This window comes from Echinops telfairi, unplaced genomic scaffold (genome assembly GCF_000313985.2).
Source record: "Echinops telfairi isolate 266 unplaced genomic scaffold, ASM31398v2 ScPeMD7_3533;HRSCAF=4204_0, whole genome shotgun sequence".
Classification (NCBI taxonomy): Eukaryota; Metazoa; Chordata; class Mammalia; order Afrosoricida; family Tenrecidae; genus Echinops; species Echinops telfairi.
This window is the reverse complement of record NW_022107431.1, coordinates 79,964,197-79,983,329: the sequence shown is the minus strand read 5'-3', so window position 1 is coordinate 79,983,329 and position 19,133 is coordinate 79,964,197. Positions and strand designations below refer to the sequence as shown.

At 34.7% G+C, this 19,133-nt stretch overlaps 1 protein-coding gene across 1 annotated transcript in view; it reads right to left on the bottom strand.

Moving 5' to 3' along the window:
* Window positions 1-286: 286 nt before the first annotated feature.
* Window positions 287-19,133, bottom strand: part of GRIK2 (glutamate ionotropic receptor kainate type subunit 2) — a 754,527-nt gene continuing 735,680 nt past the window's right edge. The window contains exons 15-16 of the mRNA XM_004710894.2: window positions 16,413-16,663; window positions 287-2,038 (exon numbers count right to left, since the gene is read on the bottom strand). Of these exons, the coding sequence (XP_004710951.1) occupies window positions 1,874-2,038; window positions 16,413-16,663 (416 nt within the window). The 3' untranslated portion in view covers window positions 287-1,873. The remainder of the gene's footprint in view (window positions 2,039-16,412; window positions 16,664-19,133) is intronic.

Here is a 19,133-nt window from a genome sequence, read left to right as displayed (position 1 = left end):
AGCCACTAGTAGAGGAAGACAAGGAATGTCAATTCAAGAACTGATAAACTTTAAAATTCCCCATCTCAATTTTTAAGTAACAAAACCTAAACATCCCATTCCACCACCCCACCCAGCCCAGCTTTCTATACTTCTTAGTAACTCATTCACCAAGCTCTTGTCTTCAGGTCATTGGGAAATGACCATCCCAGGCGACCTAGATTGACTGAAGTTGTGTGCTTCCCTTAAGACAGCAATAAAGTAGAACATTTAGGCATTCATGTAAGAGAAAAATGAAAGTCAAAGCTGAAAGCAAAATGGACATCATTTTAATGATTTTTTTTTAATTTTGTGCATTGGGTTCAAACAGCAAACTGTGTGCACTCAATTGTTTTCACAATGTTGTCAAGAGGGCTGTGTCTTTTACCATTTTACACACAATTGTTCATTACAGTATGTGATCAGCCTCGTGGAAACCAGGGGTGGCATGGTAAGCAGTGGTGGTAGTGCACCTAGCTTTTATATTATCTAACTTGAAAATATTTCTCTTCTATGATTCCTTTTCTCTTGATAAAAATAGTTTTCACCAAACGTTGGTGGTGCACACGCACTACCATTCATGCTTGACATCACACCCCTGACTGGAACACATGTTCTTAGTTTGTTGATAAAAAGTATTACAAAAATTTCCATACAAAAACTATTTTCATAGAAATCTTGCATTTCCACAAATAAACCTGAACATTTTTTTTGGAAAAAAAAAACTGCTCAAGGATTTTGTTCATTTAACATTGTGACTGTATTGATAAATGCAGTCCACTACAAAGTTCTTCGATCATACTTTTCCATAGATGACCAGTCCCCTTTCTCATATCACCAAGATCCGCCCAGCCTCCATCAAGTTCATTTATGGCAGGAATGAGGGGTTGAGTTGACAGATCTGAATGTTAGAGCGAAAGCTTCCAACTTCCACATCTCTATCAACACGCGGCCTCTTTGACAACTTAGGGCAATGATTACAAATCCTCCTCCTCCTGAACCCAGAATCACTGAGCCAACTGCTGCTTTTCATTCTTATTCTTGGGGTCTGGTGGGTGAAATGACATGTGGGGGGGCAGAGAATTGATAGGGATCTAGCAGAGTTGTTTGTTAAAGCTCCCACCTTGGTGAATGTAAGAAAAATAACAAAAACAAACAACATTATTGCCTTGGTGACTGACATTTCTATTTCGATCAGTGACACAGACTAACAAGAACAAAACATAAACAAAAATAAAACTCATGATGGTCTGCTTTATATTCCACTTGCCAGGAAATTCCGATTTGTTTTGTGTGACATTTTTTCTTTGTTTGCTTCACATTCTATGAACACATGTTGTCTATTCAAATGATCACTGTACTCAGTAGTCGGGGGGCTAGTAACATCACCTCTGTTATCTGGGTGTTCAGAAGATTGTACTGTTTCTTGTAACACTACAGTTTTTGCTGATTCCAAGTATTTTTTATTTTTCATAATGATTCTTTTACTGGTTACCCTGTTGGACATTGATATTCCATCTCCTGGCGACAGTTGGACTTCAAAAAGAACCAATAATTTCTCACTGGACTGCATTTGAAACCAGTCACAAAATGCGTGTGTGACATTCACTCAGCAGAAGGGAGGAACCTTTGATAGACAGTGTAACCCCGTGAAACTTGGTTGATCCAGGATACTTGTGAATCAAGTCTGATCATTGTAACTGCTTCGATCACAAAGTCTCTAGTTCATAGACACAGCGGTATGAGGTAACTCATTTTTATTCTGCACAGGTTGCATATTTCCACAGGAAACATTCTCGCTAAATTGTTTGGATAAACGACGACAGTTTGTGCTTGGGTGTTTGGCCTCCCAGCTTTATGCCATGGTTTCTTTACCTGGTAACCTTCTGTCGTTAAATGTGTGCATGTTGATGACTTCTTCGGTTTTTACAATAACAGGGGCCTGTGGCTTGTGTTTTAACCGGCGCTGGCACTTGAGGGACATCCTCAGTTCTTCTACCATGGCACTGCAGAAGGACCTCTGTAAAGAAGAAACACATTTAAGTAATACAAAACAGAAACTAGTACGTCTCAGAAGCAACATTAAAACATATCTCAATACTCTTCTCAACATAGGAGTCTTGAGAGTGGAAAATAAACACTATAAGAGTCAAAACAAACTGTTACACTTTTAGTACACAATACATGATCATTAAAATATGTTACCAAGGTGGGCAGGCTTAAAGACAATCTCTTGCTTATACTACAATGAATGGCTGATAATTAATATACATATTACACATATATTGAATATGATTTTCAGATGACACACTATATCATTGACTAGCATATGGGGATAGGATCTACTATAGAATTAAACACACACAAATACACAAATCTATAATCAGAAATGTCTTAATATATAAAAGTATGAGAAGAAATAGACTTTTAAAATCCCAACTGGGATATACATATTTCCTTTAAACATGAACTTATAATTGAGGGTTGTCAAACAACAAAAATAGTACATGTTCAGTTAGAAATAATATATAATTTCTGATGTAATATTGTACCTTTCTGCCATTATATATAAAAAGCATTTAAGGAAGGTTAGATATAAATGCATTTTAATCATAAAATGGCAAATTTGATGATGTTTAAAACCCCTGAAATTATTTTTTTCCATAATCAGCTAGATTAATTAGCTGATAATTAACTTATCCCATGAGGCTGAAAAAAAATGACCAGAGCAATGTGTTTTTTCTTAATTCCCATATCACTGGAAATAGATTTACTAGACATTCTTTATTTGATGATAATTAATACCCACTCTTCAGGATTCATTTTATAGAGTGATGTATGTTAGTAGTCCCCCAAACTAGTTTGAGATACTTATGTGCTAGCTGCATTTAAATCGGACTCAAAAATGAGTTGTAAATAGTATTGAAGCTAATGCTAAGGCTGAGGCCATTTCTGCATAGAATTAAAAATATGGACAATAACCAAAGATGTTGATGCATATGAAAATAGTACACAATACAAAATGTGACGTTATAACAAAGAAATAAACCAACCCAACACAAGTATGCAGAGACTGACTTTATCTTTGCTTTATTCATTACTAATGTGTTATTGGTCAACTCCTAATTGTCAAAATAGTTCCTAGCGATTACTGAATAACGAAAAATTTAACATCCTATGTGCCATAATTTTAAAATTGTTTTTACAGAGAATCTTGTAAAACTAAAAATAGTGAATTAAAGTCAGCATCGACATGACTGAGAAAGCTGGTTCAGGGAGAAACTGGGTGAAGCGGAGGCTGTTCTACTGCCTTCCGGTCCAGCCCTGGCCAGCTTCTCCTGCTGCTCCTTTCCTGTTCCCTGAGTCCTTTCCTTCGTCTCAGTGTCCCTACTGCTACAACTCGTGTTTCTCACATAGCTAAGACGTACCAGGATAATCTACATTTAATGCCAACGCATTAGTAGTAATAAAGTCTACGAAACAGATCAAATTGAAATGTCTTGCTTTTCTCATCTGGCTCTCCATGTCCTCTTCGGGCCCTGATGAGTTCTTTCATGGTCATGCACTATGCCTCCATCCCTGGCCTTAGAAAGCAACCATCACTACTTTTCCCACTGGGTTTCAATGTTATCTCCTTCCTGGTTCGCACTCAGTATCTGCATTTCTCTAGCTGGCTGCTCGGTCTCCGATGTGGTACCCTCACTGAATTTCAAACAGCAGAGACCAAATTCTCGAGGCTCAGACTGTACACATATGTGTTTTTTAAATGTCACCTGAATAAATGACAGTGACCCATGATACTACATTTAATTATTATTTAATGGTGTTTCAATTGCAAGTGCTGAATGAAGCTTTATTTTGCCCTGTTTTCAGAATAAGAAGCTAAACAAAATGCATTAGATGAAAACAATTAGAGTAGGTGAAATTTTGTTTCAGTTTAATAACATTAGTTTAGTGAAACTACTAATTTATTAGCATCTGTAATTAGGCGGTGAAAATGCTACTTGTTCATTCCCCATTAATTATTACATTGTTGTTATGTGTTCAGGCCAACTCATTCAGTGCATCGAACTGATTCCCATTCACAGTGATCCTGTCAGGGAGAATAGCACTGCCGTTTTAGATTCTGGGCCTATCTATCTCTATGGAAGTAGAAAGCCTCATCTTTCTCCCTGGACGTGGATGGTCATTTCAAACCGCTGACCTTGAGGTTAACATCCCCAAGCATAACCGGCTACATCATCAAGACTCTCTGTAAAGCACAAGGGTCTGCTATTCATGAGTTCTATATCCTTCTGTTTAAAAGAATTACATGGCACATGACAGCCAGTGTATGGACATGCGTGTTGCTTAATACGTACTATTAGATGTATTTATTAACAACAAGATGACAATGATGATGAAGATGATGATGATAACACTGTAGAAATGGAAAAGTCTGTCTCCAAAAGGGGAAGGGATACAGAGTCCTGAGGTAACATAGTCTTGGCTCTCTGTTGAAACATTTAACAGAAGAAATGATTAGATGGTATGACAAGTTCAGACCTTGATTCCAAATGATACATTAGAAATGTTGCAGGATGTGAATGCCCTTGTTTGAAGTAAGGCTAACTTCAAACGAATGACTTGTCTAAATGCTAAATATTTTTAACACTCTTTTTGGAAAAACTTCAGGCATTTTGATTGTTATGTTTTTTTAATTCATAGGAAAAATAATTATTTTTGTCCCTAGTAAGACAGGTGTCCAACCAGATTATGTACTACAGGAAAAAATTAGAAATATACCAACACATTTAACCATGAAATGGTTCAGTTTCATTTACAGACTCTGAAGAAATAAAGTCTGTATTAAATATCCTATACTTACCTCAGACTACAAATAAAAACATATAAACTATTTTAAAGAAATTTAATATAGTTTTACAATTATAATGTAGAGAGTTATAAAATATATGTGAAAGATCTGTTCAAAGAAAAGATCAGAACTGTTAAAACTTTACAAATTATATCTTAAGTAAATTATTATTTAAAATATAGGCAATATCTCAAATGTACACATTTAAAACCCCATGATTACTATTTTAGGCACTATTTTATAAAGCAATCAGAAATATTTTAATTTTTAGGCTTCAGTATTTGTTTTTAAAAGATCATTGTTTAATTAATTTTCTCCAAATAGCCTGCATTTTGCCAGCCTTTTGTTGACCTATACCTATTAGTTTACCTGAAAAATAGTTTTTATTTCTGGTTACCAAAAGATTCATTAACAGAAAATAGTTATTCTCACATACAAAATGTTTTTAATCAGTGAAACAACTATGGAAATCTCTTGATGTGAGAAAGATTTAAGAATAAATATTAAAAGATAAAATAATTTAATATCTATTTACTTGTTGCAGATAACATATTCTTTTGTTATCTGCAGCTTTAAAATATAACTTTAATTTGAAAAGCCTATGAAAATATTTAAGTTGGAATCCACATTTTTTCATATTATAGCTGCTTCCTAAGGATGTATATTGACAAAATTCCTGTCTACCTTTTATATGATATTCAGCACACAATAGGAAAATTATGCCTTTCCTACTTCACATTATCACTGCAATTTTAAAAGTGTTTTTCTTGAACAATGAAATAAGGATTTTAAAGCAGGAGTTCAGCAGGGTACAATAAGAAAAGTCACCAGCACACCAAAACAAACAAAGAATGATAAAAGGAAAAGAGATAGAGATAAGCAAGACAGAGTTTAGAAATTATTACATGCTGGCTTTCAAACCACCCCTCTGAGCGGGGGTGGGGAGGGCATTCACAAGGTGTGTCATGAAATAAGGGTGAAAATAACGACAGAAATGTCTCTGCACACAAAGGTAACAGACTACAGAAAGGAAAGGCGGAAAGGCACGTGGATACTAACCATTATTAACAACCTCTTTTAGTAAGTTTCAAAAGTTTACTAAACAGTGTCGGGATGGGAGGGTGGCACTAACCAAACAGAAGATTCCTGAAAATGAAAATTTACATCTTTGAGCTGTTAGCATGGATCATGGCATTCAAATGACTAAAACGTATTAGAAAACGCACTATATTTAATGAGCTACTCTATGCTGACACATCTTTATTTCCTAAGACAAAGCAGATCTGAACATCATTAAAGCGTGATGCTTACATTACCCTTTTAAGACTAATTTTGAATTTAATACAGTCAGATAATACATATATGGTCCACAGAGAAATAATCTCCTGAATATCTTTACTAGTATAGAATATTCAATTATTAGTATCATAACTATTAAATTTATACACACATTTTGATTGGTAACATGATTTGATAATACTTGGAGCAGCATATACGTTTCTAAGAAATATATTTGAAATTTAGTTTTAACCATGGTTCACATTGGACACAGATACATTTAAACTGTACTTTTAAGATAAACCCTTATATTTAGCAATTTAAAAAAATCAACTAATGAAAATAACCGGTTTCATATTGGACCTATATAGTCCTATGTTGTCTAAAGGAGAGATAATATAAAAGTATATATTTTTGCTGTTTGCACTTAGTATTTATTTTTAAGGACATCTACTTCATGTGTCTTGTGTCTTAATCTTTGACAGTATAAAATTAGAATAATATTCCAAAATTAGTCCAAAATCATTTATGACTATTTTATATACATTTGCTACTCCTTTGTTTCGTATATTTCTCTCCGTAGGAAGGTAAAATGCATAGATCTACGATGACAACAACAGGATTGATAAATACCTGGGGGTCTGGGGGGTGGGAGGGAGGAAAGGAGGAGTCCACAGCATTAGTTACAAGAAGGGAGGAAGAAGTTCCAAAGTTCACTGTGATGAGGAAGGCACAGTCCTTCTTAATATGATCAAACTGCTGAATTGCACAATATGTTCATTTTATCTTAGTACAACTATTTAAAAGCACCTTCATGGTACTCCCATCAGCTGTGTAATTCAAATTTTCTAGCCCATAACTACCGGACTGTATTGTTTTGTTTGCAATGTAAACTATTTGGTAACTTATATGAAAACCTTACCCATCTAGATAATCTTTTAAAATTAACTTCTGATTTGAAAGCATGTGCCAAATAATTCTGAACTCAATATAGTGCAGATAAATGATTGAGATCTATCTATTGTTGAAAATTATCACATGTCAGATGCTAGTTAAAATGGAATAAAAAATATAGAATGTAACCCATCATCACAGACTCATCACCATCGAGAGGACTCCAGTCCCCAGAGATGATGGAGCAGGGTAGAACTACCTGCCAGGATCTCAAGGGTGGTATTTCATTCAGATCTTTGAGAACGCGGATGTACACACCACTTTCCCTTAGAGCAGCTCTGCATTCAAACCACTGACTTCTTGTTAGCAGTGGAGTGCTTTTACCAGTGTGCCACCAGGTCCTGAAATGTTTTGTATTTCATATCAATATCGGTGTATGTAATAAGGAAAATAAATGTTACTAACTATGACCCATTCATTTTATTTGCAGACTTGAAAGAATCTAATAGCTGATGCATCCAAAATTGTGAATTAACCTACACTATATGAATATGACAGTCAAACAACAAGAAAAGAAACGACTCATTAAAACACTCAAGATGAAAATATATAGCAACTTTGATCTTTGTGTTTGGTTTCAGAGCAGCTATCTTTAAAAGATGATCATGTCATGAGTCCTTAATTATATCAGACTATCCCCTTAGCTATGAGTCCGAATCATCTCAATGACAGTGTGTTTTGCATTTAGCCCCTCAACTGTGATTTGATTCACCTGAGTGTTTTCCCCGACCATATTATTAGTATCCGTTAGTTCTTGAAGGCTGAATAATACAGCAAACAGGAACAATTTATGAGGCAAAAATAAATGTATATCTTTCCTGATGAGTAAAATGACAAAGAATGTTAAGATTTAGCCTTGATTATTTTAATCATAAGCACATAATTAAAGATGAAAATATTCTTAGAAACTGTGACTATTTCAGAAACAGTTACCCATTATCTTCATATTGCATTTGGCAAATACAATGAGTGAGAGAAAAATGAAACACTATTATTCATTTTTGCACTTCTTGGCCTCAAACTACAAAAATTAGTCAATAAGGTCTCATATGCTTCAGCACCATTTTTGTCAATACAGCTGTGAAATGGACTTCAAGAAAAAGAAATGTTGATCCACAAACTCCTGCTGGTAGTCATAGTCATACAATTAAACCAATTTAATAACTAAATGCTTACTGCCAGGAAAATGCATTGGTCTAACATCAACAGTTGAAATATATCAGGTTTAGGAATAGAAACTGTCGCTTATAATACGCTGAGTATACACAAAAGAAGTTAGGTATATTAACTATTTTAATTCTTTAAACAACTTTTTTTGGATGTATTTTAAATCTCATTTATTTATTTTTCAATAAACTTAGAGAAAAGTAGTAATTTTTTCCAAGTTTGAATAAAATTGAGATTCCCAAATCTCTTTCATCACAAAGTCCATGCTTGATATCTATACATGAAAGAAAAGTAATTAAACAGTGCTTATGATAAACTCACAGTCTGTGTTTTTCTCTTAGACCCCTACAACATGTTCTTTATCTCAATGCAAATTAAGGATGGAAAACCATCAAGAAAAACTGTTTTGATTTTCTGTGATAGTGCGTGTGCAATATGATCAGCTCAGAATAGCGTAGAGAATGTCAGAACAGCCTCTTTAACATTGGGAAATGGACTTGACCCCGAGGCACTTATTACCCTGACCTTTGTTACACTGGAAGGCATAGTCATGGTGTAATTTTATCCTCAATCATGATACTTGGAAATCCAACTCCAAGTTTGTTCTTAAAAACAAACTTGTAAAATCATCATCTATCCAGCTGCAAACTTAATGCAAAAACTTTTGTTTGTGGCGACAAAAAGTGTAAAAATCTGATCACAAATAAATTATTTTTGAAAGACTTTTCTAATTCAAAAGTGAGTAAGCGAGCAAAGTTAAAATTAGCCCCTCACTTCACAGAGTGACTTTATACTAGCATGTAAGGCTACTTTAAACTATTAGACACTTAGTCTTCAAAGAGGTCATCAGTAGAAATTTAGAGACGCTCTGCTTTCAGAGAATGCCAATGATATTAAAGCATTATCAAAGGGACTATGTCCAGATTTGTTGACAGATTCTAATCTCAGATATGTATGTGTTGTGTTGGTTTCCTTGGATTTAATATTTAGTTAGCACTTTTAACCACTGAAGAGTTAAACAGTTAAAAAGGACACATATGAAATGTAATGAATTGAAAGACAAATATTTTGTGGTTTTTGCATCGACATCCCTTAGGGAAAATGGACATATTTATATAAAATCTTTAGAAATGGTTCATAACACGGTTTGAATTGCACTCCCACAATTTATCTAATAAATTCTCTCTTTTAAAGGGATTTGCTCTTTGGAAATGAATGCTTAGGCGTTTTATGAATAATTACTGCTATTTTAAAGGAGGGGTCCTGCTGGCCTCGTGGGTGAGCGCTCATTTGCTACCCAGAAGTCAGTGGTGGGAACTGAGCCCTCTCAGCGAGAGAATGAAGCTGCCGTGAGAGGGCGGATCTTCCAGCAGATTTATGGCCACAGAAGCACTAAAGGGAAGTTCAGTTCTATCCTTTCCGACCACTTTGCCTCAGAAGCAACCTCATGGCACTGCTTCTTTTTCCTTTGCTATTTTAAAGTAGAATTTCCATGACTGGGAACTTTAAAGAATAATTCATGTACAGGGATCGGTGATCCTTTGCTTCAGTTCTTCTGTTTCCGAGAGACAATAACTCAGCTAGCTTCACAAAGCGTTTCCTTTTTGTTGTCTTTTTAATGAATGGTCTTGAACTCTTAATTTCTATCTAGTCTTTCAGGTTTAAACAAAACCAATTTCTCCTTATGGTTCCCCAAATCAGAAGGGTTCATTAACCTTTGTTTCTGTTACTATGATTTATGCTATTCTACGGTAGTCTGGCAAACATTCTATGTGTACTCAAATCATTTCTTTTCTCTTAGATTTTCAGTGACTAGAAAAATATCACTAAGGGATTAGCTTGCATATGATTTGCCAAAGTTATGTAACATAAATAATTACCCTGACTAAAATGGATGATGTTCTAAAAATGACCATACAGGTAGTTCTATCATCTTTGATGAAAGCTCAAACAAAAGTATCTGCTTCAGACGTGGCTCCACATCTAAATAATAATTAACATATTTCAGGTATTTTTCATATATTTTATTTAATATTAAGTAATGCCAATGAGTTGATTTCAAATCACAGTAAATTAAGGGCACAATATATTTTGGGGGGTTTTGGTTTTTGTTAAGATTATTTACTTCTGAGTAAAAAATCATTTAGGTTCAAAGAGTTCAATAAAAATGATTTGTACAAGTAAATCCATTTTAAATTATATGAATAAGAAAATATTTCTGCTTACAAATCTAACCGAAAAACAAGCATCTGATTTGTGCTGCTATTATTTCTGGACTTCAAAACAAAATGGAATTATATATGTCTTTAAACAGAGGGCAGATCAAGCATTTAAGGACTGATGAACAGTATTAAGTATAAATGAGTAAACTATAATTATGCAATCATTTTACCAAAAGATAAATAATTAAAACCATAAACAACAGGTTCATTCATTAAGCAACTTGCTTCAGTTATAAGTAAGATTTAGAGCGGGTGAAGGTTTAAAGGATCCATCAAATAAGCCCACAGAAACCTGAAATGCACTGGTCATTTTCTTTAGTGTGTACCAATTTCTCAGATTGCTGAGCAACCTTTATAAACTAATATGTTTAAAATTGGTAACACATACATACACACAAATCTCTTAGAAAATGCACATATTGATTAGTTTCTTGTTGGGACACAGTCACACATCAGGGAGTAGGTACACTTTCCTCAGAACAATCAACCAGAGGAGAACAAAAGGGCAGCATTTGCCGAGGGATAGAGCTACTAGGAAGGAACAGACAGAGGGAAGGATGCGATTACACTCTGTGGATTGCAATCTATATTATGAAAAGAAAATGTAGATAACTTTTTGGATGGAAAACCAAGGCGCTCTGTAAATATTCACTCAAATCACCCCAAAAATTTATAGACACAAAGAGAAAGGAAGATAATTTAGAATATCATTACAAACAGCCAAGGCAGGATTTTGATATTCAGAAAATAAATCACCATAGAAAACCTTTGGGTAAATAATATATCTTTATGTATCAAATAATATATATATTTGGGTAAATAATATATCAAAATTAAACCATGAATTATGATTAAAAACAACACACCATCTTGTGGTCACTTGAAAGGAATGCAATATATAAATTTGTTTTAAGTTTTATAATATCTTCATATTTTAACTTTATTTTCTATTAACTTACCTTTATTTTCTATTAACTAAAATGGCACATCCTTAAACATGTAATTCTCAAACAAATAAGAAGTATAAAATGTCATCGTTTTCAAGAGCTGTTTGTTTTTATTAATAATTCACAGATTATGTGCTCTCAAACACATTTTACTTAATACTTGATATAATATTTATAAAATTCATCACCGCATTATCAAAACTTAACCTTATCCATTTAAACATATTCACTACCATATCCTAATAAGTCTTAACTGTATAGTAATGTTAGCTCTCCTTAACCTTTATTCACAAAATTCCAGTATATGCGGATAAGCATAGGAAATGGAATTTGCATTGTTAAAGAAGGTGGTTGTTATATCCCATTGAGTTGGCTCTGCCCATAGCGACCTTAGGCCCAGCAGAATGAAACATCGTCTGGTCCTGCGCCGTCCTGACAACTGCTTCTTTGTATTAAAGAATACTAGAAAAAAATATTGAAATAGAAGATAAAGATAGCAAAGGATTTGGGGACAGAGATTGTGACTAAAAGATCCTTCCTTGCAAAACGCAGTTCTTCATCTATTTGGGTCTCAATAAATAATTGCTGAATAAATGAATAATTTCACAAGAAATTATCATTAAATGTTTGAAATCTAAATTAAAGGGATTTCCGTGATAGTGTAAGTAAACTGTGAATTTCTATATAACCTCATGCATATATAATTATAAATGTTAACAAAATTTTGTGACTAATTTTAATAATTTACATAAGGGGTTAAACAGCTAGATAATTCAACCTCATAACATGTTCCTCTAGAAAATGAAGACAAACTGAGTTCAAGAAACAATTTTTATCAGGATAAATAACATGAATCACTTCCAAGAAACCTATAATCATTTAATTTACTATCGTTGAAGGATGTTTTTTATTGTTTGTGACAGATGGGCTTTTAAAAATAGGTCACTAGATTAAACTTTATTATTAATTATATAAACAGATAGGCCCATTGATAGAAAAATATATAGTACAACCAGACCCGGTTACAGGTCCTGAAGATCTATGTGTGTAAGAGTGGGTCCTTCTCCTAAAGTATTAAGTGTGTAACAGGGAAGTGTATAGAAACCAATAAATACAAACAAAACCGTGAGTTAAATGTAGTGGGGGAGCTTCAATGGTACAGGACTTAAGTACGCAGCAGCTAGCTGAAAGGTGGACAGTTCACATCCAGCTCATGTTTATACTGAGAGAGAATGGGTGATCTGCTGCCATAAAGTTTACAATAAAAAATCCTATGGGCTGTTTTACTCTGTCATATAGTATGAATAAAAGCTGAAGTAGACTTCAGGGCATTAACAACAACATGGTGTGATGGAGATGTGCACCGAGTGACAGACGCTCGGCTTATGGGTTTGACACAGGTTATCAATTGAAGTGATCAAAATATTCTCCCTGTTTAATCAAGGATACTGTCATTAGAATGATGATTGTATGGGAAATCAGCTAAGTAAAAAACAAGATATACCGATCCCATTGCTTCATTGCAATAGGAAATTGAACCATGTAATTATAACTAAACTAAACCATATTTAGGCAACCTTGCCGAAATAAGCTGTGTTCTGTGCTCAAACCCTTAACAAAATGTCCATCAATTACAAACCCACTTAGAAAACTTCCAAAAAACTCACGGCCATCGAGTCGGTCCTGCCTCATGGCGACCCAGTCGACATGGTAGAACTGCTCCTGTGGCCTTTGGAGACAGTGGCCTTCGAAGGCCTCTTCTGTCTCCTGCAGAATGTCTGTCTGGTGGCTTCGAAATGCTGGCTTTGCACTGCGCAGCCCAACACCTAACCTCCATATCACTAAATCTCCTGACCTCTATTCAGTCTATTATAGTAAAAACTATGTGAGGTACCCACGATAGTTCAAATAAAGGGATGCTACCTTGGACTGTGCATCAAAGCATCATTATTACTGTATTAATATGTTGAATATATTTTATTGTATCTTGAAATATACACTTAATGATTTTATGCCTACAAAGGTACACTATATAATACTAAGATAAACATTTATCTAACTGATATTAAAATATAATTATTCTCATTTACATACATGTTAAATCTAGTTAGATTGAGAGAGGGAACTCATTCATAATTTAGGGACTGCTGGCACATACAATGACTGAGAAGACTTTTCTAGACAGCTCTCCCATTAATGTAGCTTGTCTAGTGAACCCTAATTCTAGCAATCATACAGGAAGAGTATAATTGCCCGAGAGGGTTTCCTAGCCTCTCCTCTGTACAAAAGCCTTTTGGGGGAGGTAAAAAATTGTGCAGAGATACTGATTGGTTATGATTATATGAAAGGGATACATCGAGATACATAGAAATAAAGATACTAGGATACTACCTATGGAGGATAATAGGACACTGCCATGTCTTTCTCCCTCAGATTGGCTGGTAGGTTTGTACTACCATCCTTTCAGTCAGCCGCTGTGCACTTAAACTGAGTGTCACAGAGCACTTAGTGGTCATGTTGTTTCTATACACACGACTAATGGCTATCTGCCATGGAAAAATGGACAAAGTGCTCAACTTAAATGGAGATGTTTTAGAAAGGTTATATGACTTTGGGAAATGGAAGTCTTTTCCCTCTATTAACATGGAAGGAGTCTCTGGTTTATTCAAATGGTTAGCTCCCTACATTGCTAACCAATGGCACCTGAGACCTCAGAAAAAGGCTTTGCCATCTATTGTAGACAGCGTGGCCACCTGCTTCCAACAAATGCGTTACTGAACGCTCAGTGGAGGACAGTCTGCCCTGAGCCACTTGGCGCTGCCACAAGTCAGAGATAACTCCCAGTGACTGTGTCTGTACACTTGTTTCCTTAGGAGTAAAGCTGTAAATTGGGAGAAGCAAATGATAAACTTGGGCAGACCCTTGGGCAGGGTCTCACCAGGGAATATAGAATTCCTTTTAGAAGGACTGGGCAGTGTGTCTACCATGTTCATATAAAATCAAAGTAAGTATTTATCAGTGTTACATATTGGTTCCTTTGGTGATAAAATGAGAAAGTTACACTCATTTCCTTTTTTTCAAAATTTTCAGAACGTCATATGTGTGTGTGTATAAATATATAATGGCCACCATATAAAATACTATGAAATCTGCATATACATGTTCATATATAAAATTCCAACTAAACTAAGTATTTATAATATAATAATGTAACAGGTTATTTTAAGGAATTAACTTTTTCACCTTTTATTTTGTTTTAAACAGATAATGCACATGAAACAATTGTGCATAGAGGTACAGCATAGGTTTAGTTATATGAGAAGGATACATAGAGACAAAAAGAATAGGATGCTACAGATTTTCAAATGCTAAATTGATTTATTTTGAAACGGAGATATAAATGAAATTATTATTTGAAATAGCAACTCAAATATCAAAATTCTTTGTAACTATAATTTTGGACTAATCCAAAACCTTTACTAACAAAAAGGATTTTACATTTAATGATAATTACTGATGAAAATGGAAATGGATGAGTTAAGATTGGTCTTTTTAGGTTATTTTACAGGAATATTTCAGAATTATCATTACATTGGAATGTGCACCTAGACTCAATGATTCATCACACTAGTATATGCTTGATTCAGGAAACCAACATTAACAACCATCCTGAGAACTGTGGGGAAATAAATGGTGCGTCTGTGAAAATTTTAAATATTTTCACTTGTTATTTGAGTATCATAAACAGAATAGTGATATAAAAATACCAACAGCATTTTTAAGAATTCACTAGATTATGTAGAAAAACACCAACGTAGGAATGAAATGACTATCATTCTGATTCCAGAGATTCTAGTAATAGTAACATAAATTGTTAGAGAGATAGGACAATGCTCTTGGTTTTCAAAAATAGATTTTTAAAGGTGTGAGTGCTTCAAAGAACATCAGCAGAAAACTCTTATCTTGCATGGATATGTGATATTATTTTTTAAATATCATGATTTTCCTCCTCCTATTACCAATATAATCCCTTGTGGTTGCAAAGTGTTAAAGCAAATGCAGTTTCATTCTGTACAGGGTCTGAGACCGAACCTTACATACTGTTGAGCATAACTGAAAGAAAAGGCTAATTATCTATAAAGACATTAAATCAATAAAGTTCCAAAACGCTCAGAAATGTTAAAGCAGCTATTTCATGCCCATAGCTGTCAATTTATTTTTAAAAGTTTGAAATGTAAGCTGAAACAGAGATTTCTCTGTTTATATACCAGTGTATGCTGCAGGACTAAAGAAGGTGGTGCATCAGAAATAAAGATTACAAAGAGATTTGTAAAATAAATAAATAAATGCATTAAAATTCAAACAAAAACATAATGTAAAAATTTTTTTAGGTTTCTACAACTTTGAATATCTGGTATAAGAATTGAGGAAAGGAATCATTAAGAATATGATTAATGACAAGGAAAAAACCCTCCCATATTCATTTATGTAGAAAACGAATGGTCATTTTTGCCCTATGAGCTGCTACATTTTACATAAAAAATGTTTAGACTGAAATTCTCCAAATAAAGTTTTCACTTACTCTTTACCTTGAAACTGTTTGCCAGGTCAGCCTTAAAAATCTAACTTAGGTGCACAGAAATATTTATCACTGCATACTATAGTTACTAGTTTTTCTTTCCTTCATTGATCAAACTCCTCCATTAAGTTAACTACAATGAACTTTCAGGAGCAATTTCTCTTTGTGGGAGCTCTCAATATGAGGAGAAGCTATCCCATGTCCTGTACCCTTGCCACAATAAAACATAAGATCTAATAGAGTTCTCTTTTGCGAATGACTATTTTATAATGGATGGCACAGGACCACATGAACAGCCACAGTTCTACACATTATCCTTCATTGTAAAGAGAAAATATAGATAGTCGTATTACAATCACAATTGTTTTTAATTGTAAAAGAGTGACATTTACCTTTTCCAATTGAGCATTTTTTTTGGATTTGTATAAAAATTCTCCCACAGCCACAAAAACCGAGAGCACCAAGCCAGCTGCCAGCACAATGAAGATGCCACCGATGTTCTGAACCCCCAGGGCGCTGGCCTCCTTGCTCTCCTCCTCCGGGCAACCATTGCCCCTCCACCACTTCTCCTTCATCATGTGCAGCTTGCCTTCCTCTTGAAGCTGAAGGATCGCTATGGTGATTTTATCTCTGTATGGAGAACCTATAACAGGAGAAAAACATATGACAAACAGCTCCAAGAAACCAGAAATCCATAACAAAAGATTAGCATAATACAGAGGGGGGCGGGGCAGAGAAATGTTCACATGGTCCACAATGTGTCAATGTTTATTTTCAGTAGAAAAAAAGCACCTGGGAAGGACCGAGAATAGGAGTTTAGTGAGCTCAATAAGACATGATCTTCCTGGATTTCAAAGGGTAGAACAGATTTTGTTTTAAAGAAAAAGAATGTGTCTTTCCGAAAGGTAGTCCCAGCTCAGAAAGAGGAAAATAATTAACCTAGTAAGTGGGAGTCTACAAATAGAATTAGAGTCCAAGTATCTATAGTTGCAGTCAATGTCTTGTAATCATTCTACCATGAAAGTAATGTTTTCGTCAAATAGTTTAACCTCAATTCTTAGATAGTTGTGAATGTTTTTGCTTCCCAATATAGGACAACCATTATTAAACAAACTACATCCATAACAAAGTACAATTAGTAAGCGGTTCATTCAGATTTTATGTTTGATATGAATAATAAAATGTAAAGGCTGATACAGACTCAGATTATTTTTAAAAAGCTAATTATCTCATAAGTCCAGGACCTTATGGCCCGATGAGACAAGATCATTTCATTGTTTATTTGTTCACCATTCTAAGCCTTGGGGGAGATGTTCTTTTCAAAGCAGGCACCAACATAAATTAAATTTAGGATGCATTCTGAGGAGTATATATTCATCTGCATTAGCTATTCCATAATAAGTAATATATTTCTAATTGTTTTCCCAGAAGCATTTTAAAAATAAAAATTATAGTACATGCATCTTTCAAAATCTCAAGGGTTGGTTTGATTGCTTTTTTGCACCCAAAAATAGTCAAAAAAAGTTAACTTTCTTTCCTAAAATACTATACTGAACCTGTGATATTTCTTTACAAATCCATCTATCTGTGCTTTCTGCTTATAGAAAAGCGTTAAACATTTCCACATACATTCATTGTGGTTGATCATTGTATTTCTACTCAAAAATGCCTCTCTCTAGATATATCTAACACTAAATTTTTCTAAAAGTAGTTAAAAGTCTACTCAAAAATATAGGGGGAACACAGTACATGTTGGTTTTATTTGATTGATACAGCAAGGCTAACGTAACACGACTTTTTCAGCAGATGCAGGCACGCCAGAAAGAAGTAGGTAAGTAGAATCACGATAAGGAATACCTTTTCTAATTGGCTTCTAGAAGCATCCAAAACATAAAAATGAAATTTCATTGAAAAGTTGGAGGAGTCCTAGCTGTCCCCGCCGGAATATGCAGTTTCTTTTTCTTGTGTGCGTGTCTATCTGTTCAGGGAAGCCCTGCTGGGGTGGTAGTGGGTTGTAAGCTAAGGCACTAGGCTCACAGTCAGCAATCCAAAACCCTCAGATACTCCATGGGGGACAGATTAGGCTTTCTGTTCCGATAGAGAATGATAGCTTTGGAAACCCAAAGGGGCAGTTGTACTTTGGACGATAAGGTTGCTATGGAATGGAATTGGCTTGAAGACAATAGGTTTGGTTTGGTTTGACTATATCTAATCAGATGTAGAAACCAAATGTTTTCTATTCAACATTTTCCAGTACTTCTGCCGAGAATGGTGTTCTATATGGCTAGCGCTATTTCTTATCATTTGAACTCTAGTATATTAATTTCATCATACAATAATTCCCAGTTATACTAGGAAAAAATGTTTTATACTTCTCAGCTTTCCCTCGCCCTAAACTTTCTTGTAATCACTTCTCTGATGCTAAAACTCAGTTTAGGTTTTGTTCCTCAAAAACTTCCAATATCAATGGGCTGGAACAATATATACTACTATTTACTTTGAACACTTATTAGACCGTGTGAGGCACCTGGTAATAGCATGTATGGGGTCCACATTTCTAAATAGATAGTTGTTGTGGAATAAATATTGGGCTGCTAACTACCAGGTCAGAGGTTCAAAACCACCAGACTTCCATAGCAAAAAGATCAGACTTTCTGCGATTGTAAAGATTTGTAGTCTCAGAAACCCTACATCAAGTCACTCTGAACAGAATGGACTGGATGGCTATGGCATCTAATTTCTGAACTTATATTAGCATTGAATATCTTGGAGCCCTGATGTTGCAGTGGCTTTATGATCCGATGCCAGTCATAGGGTCAGAAGTTCAACGCCACTAGCTCTTTCACAAGAGATAGATATGAGATGTCCAGCCTTGGAAACCCTGTGGATGATCACTTGGTTTTGTACTGGTATCCATTTGTCTCTCTCTGTCATCTACAGAGGGACCCGATCCCCACGCATTTCTCACATAATCACCAAAAGCCCAATGCTGTTGGGTCAAGTCGGAGCCTATTCAGAGTGGCCCGACTGGAAAGGACAGAAGCAAGTGTTTCCTATGCAAATATGATCTGACTAATTAAAGAAATAACAATTTCATTTAAATTGTAAATTAT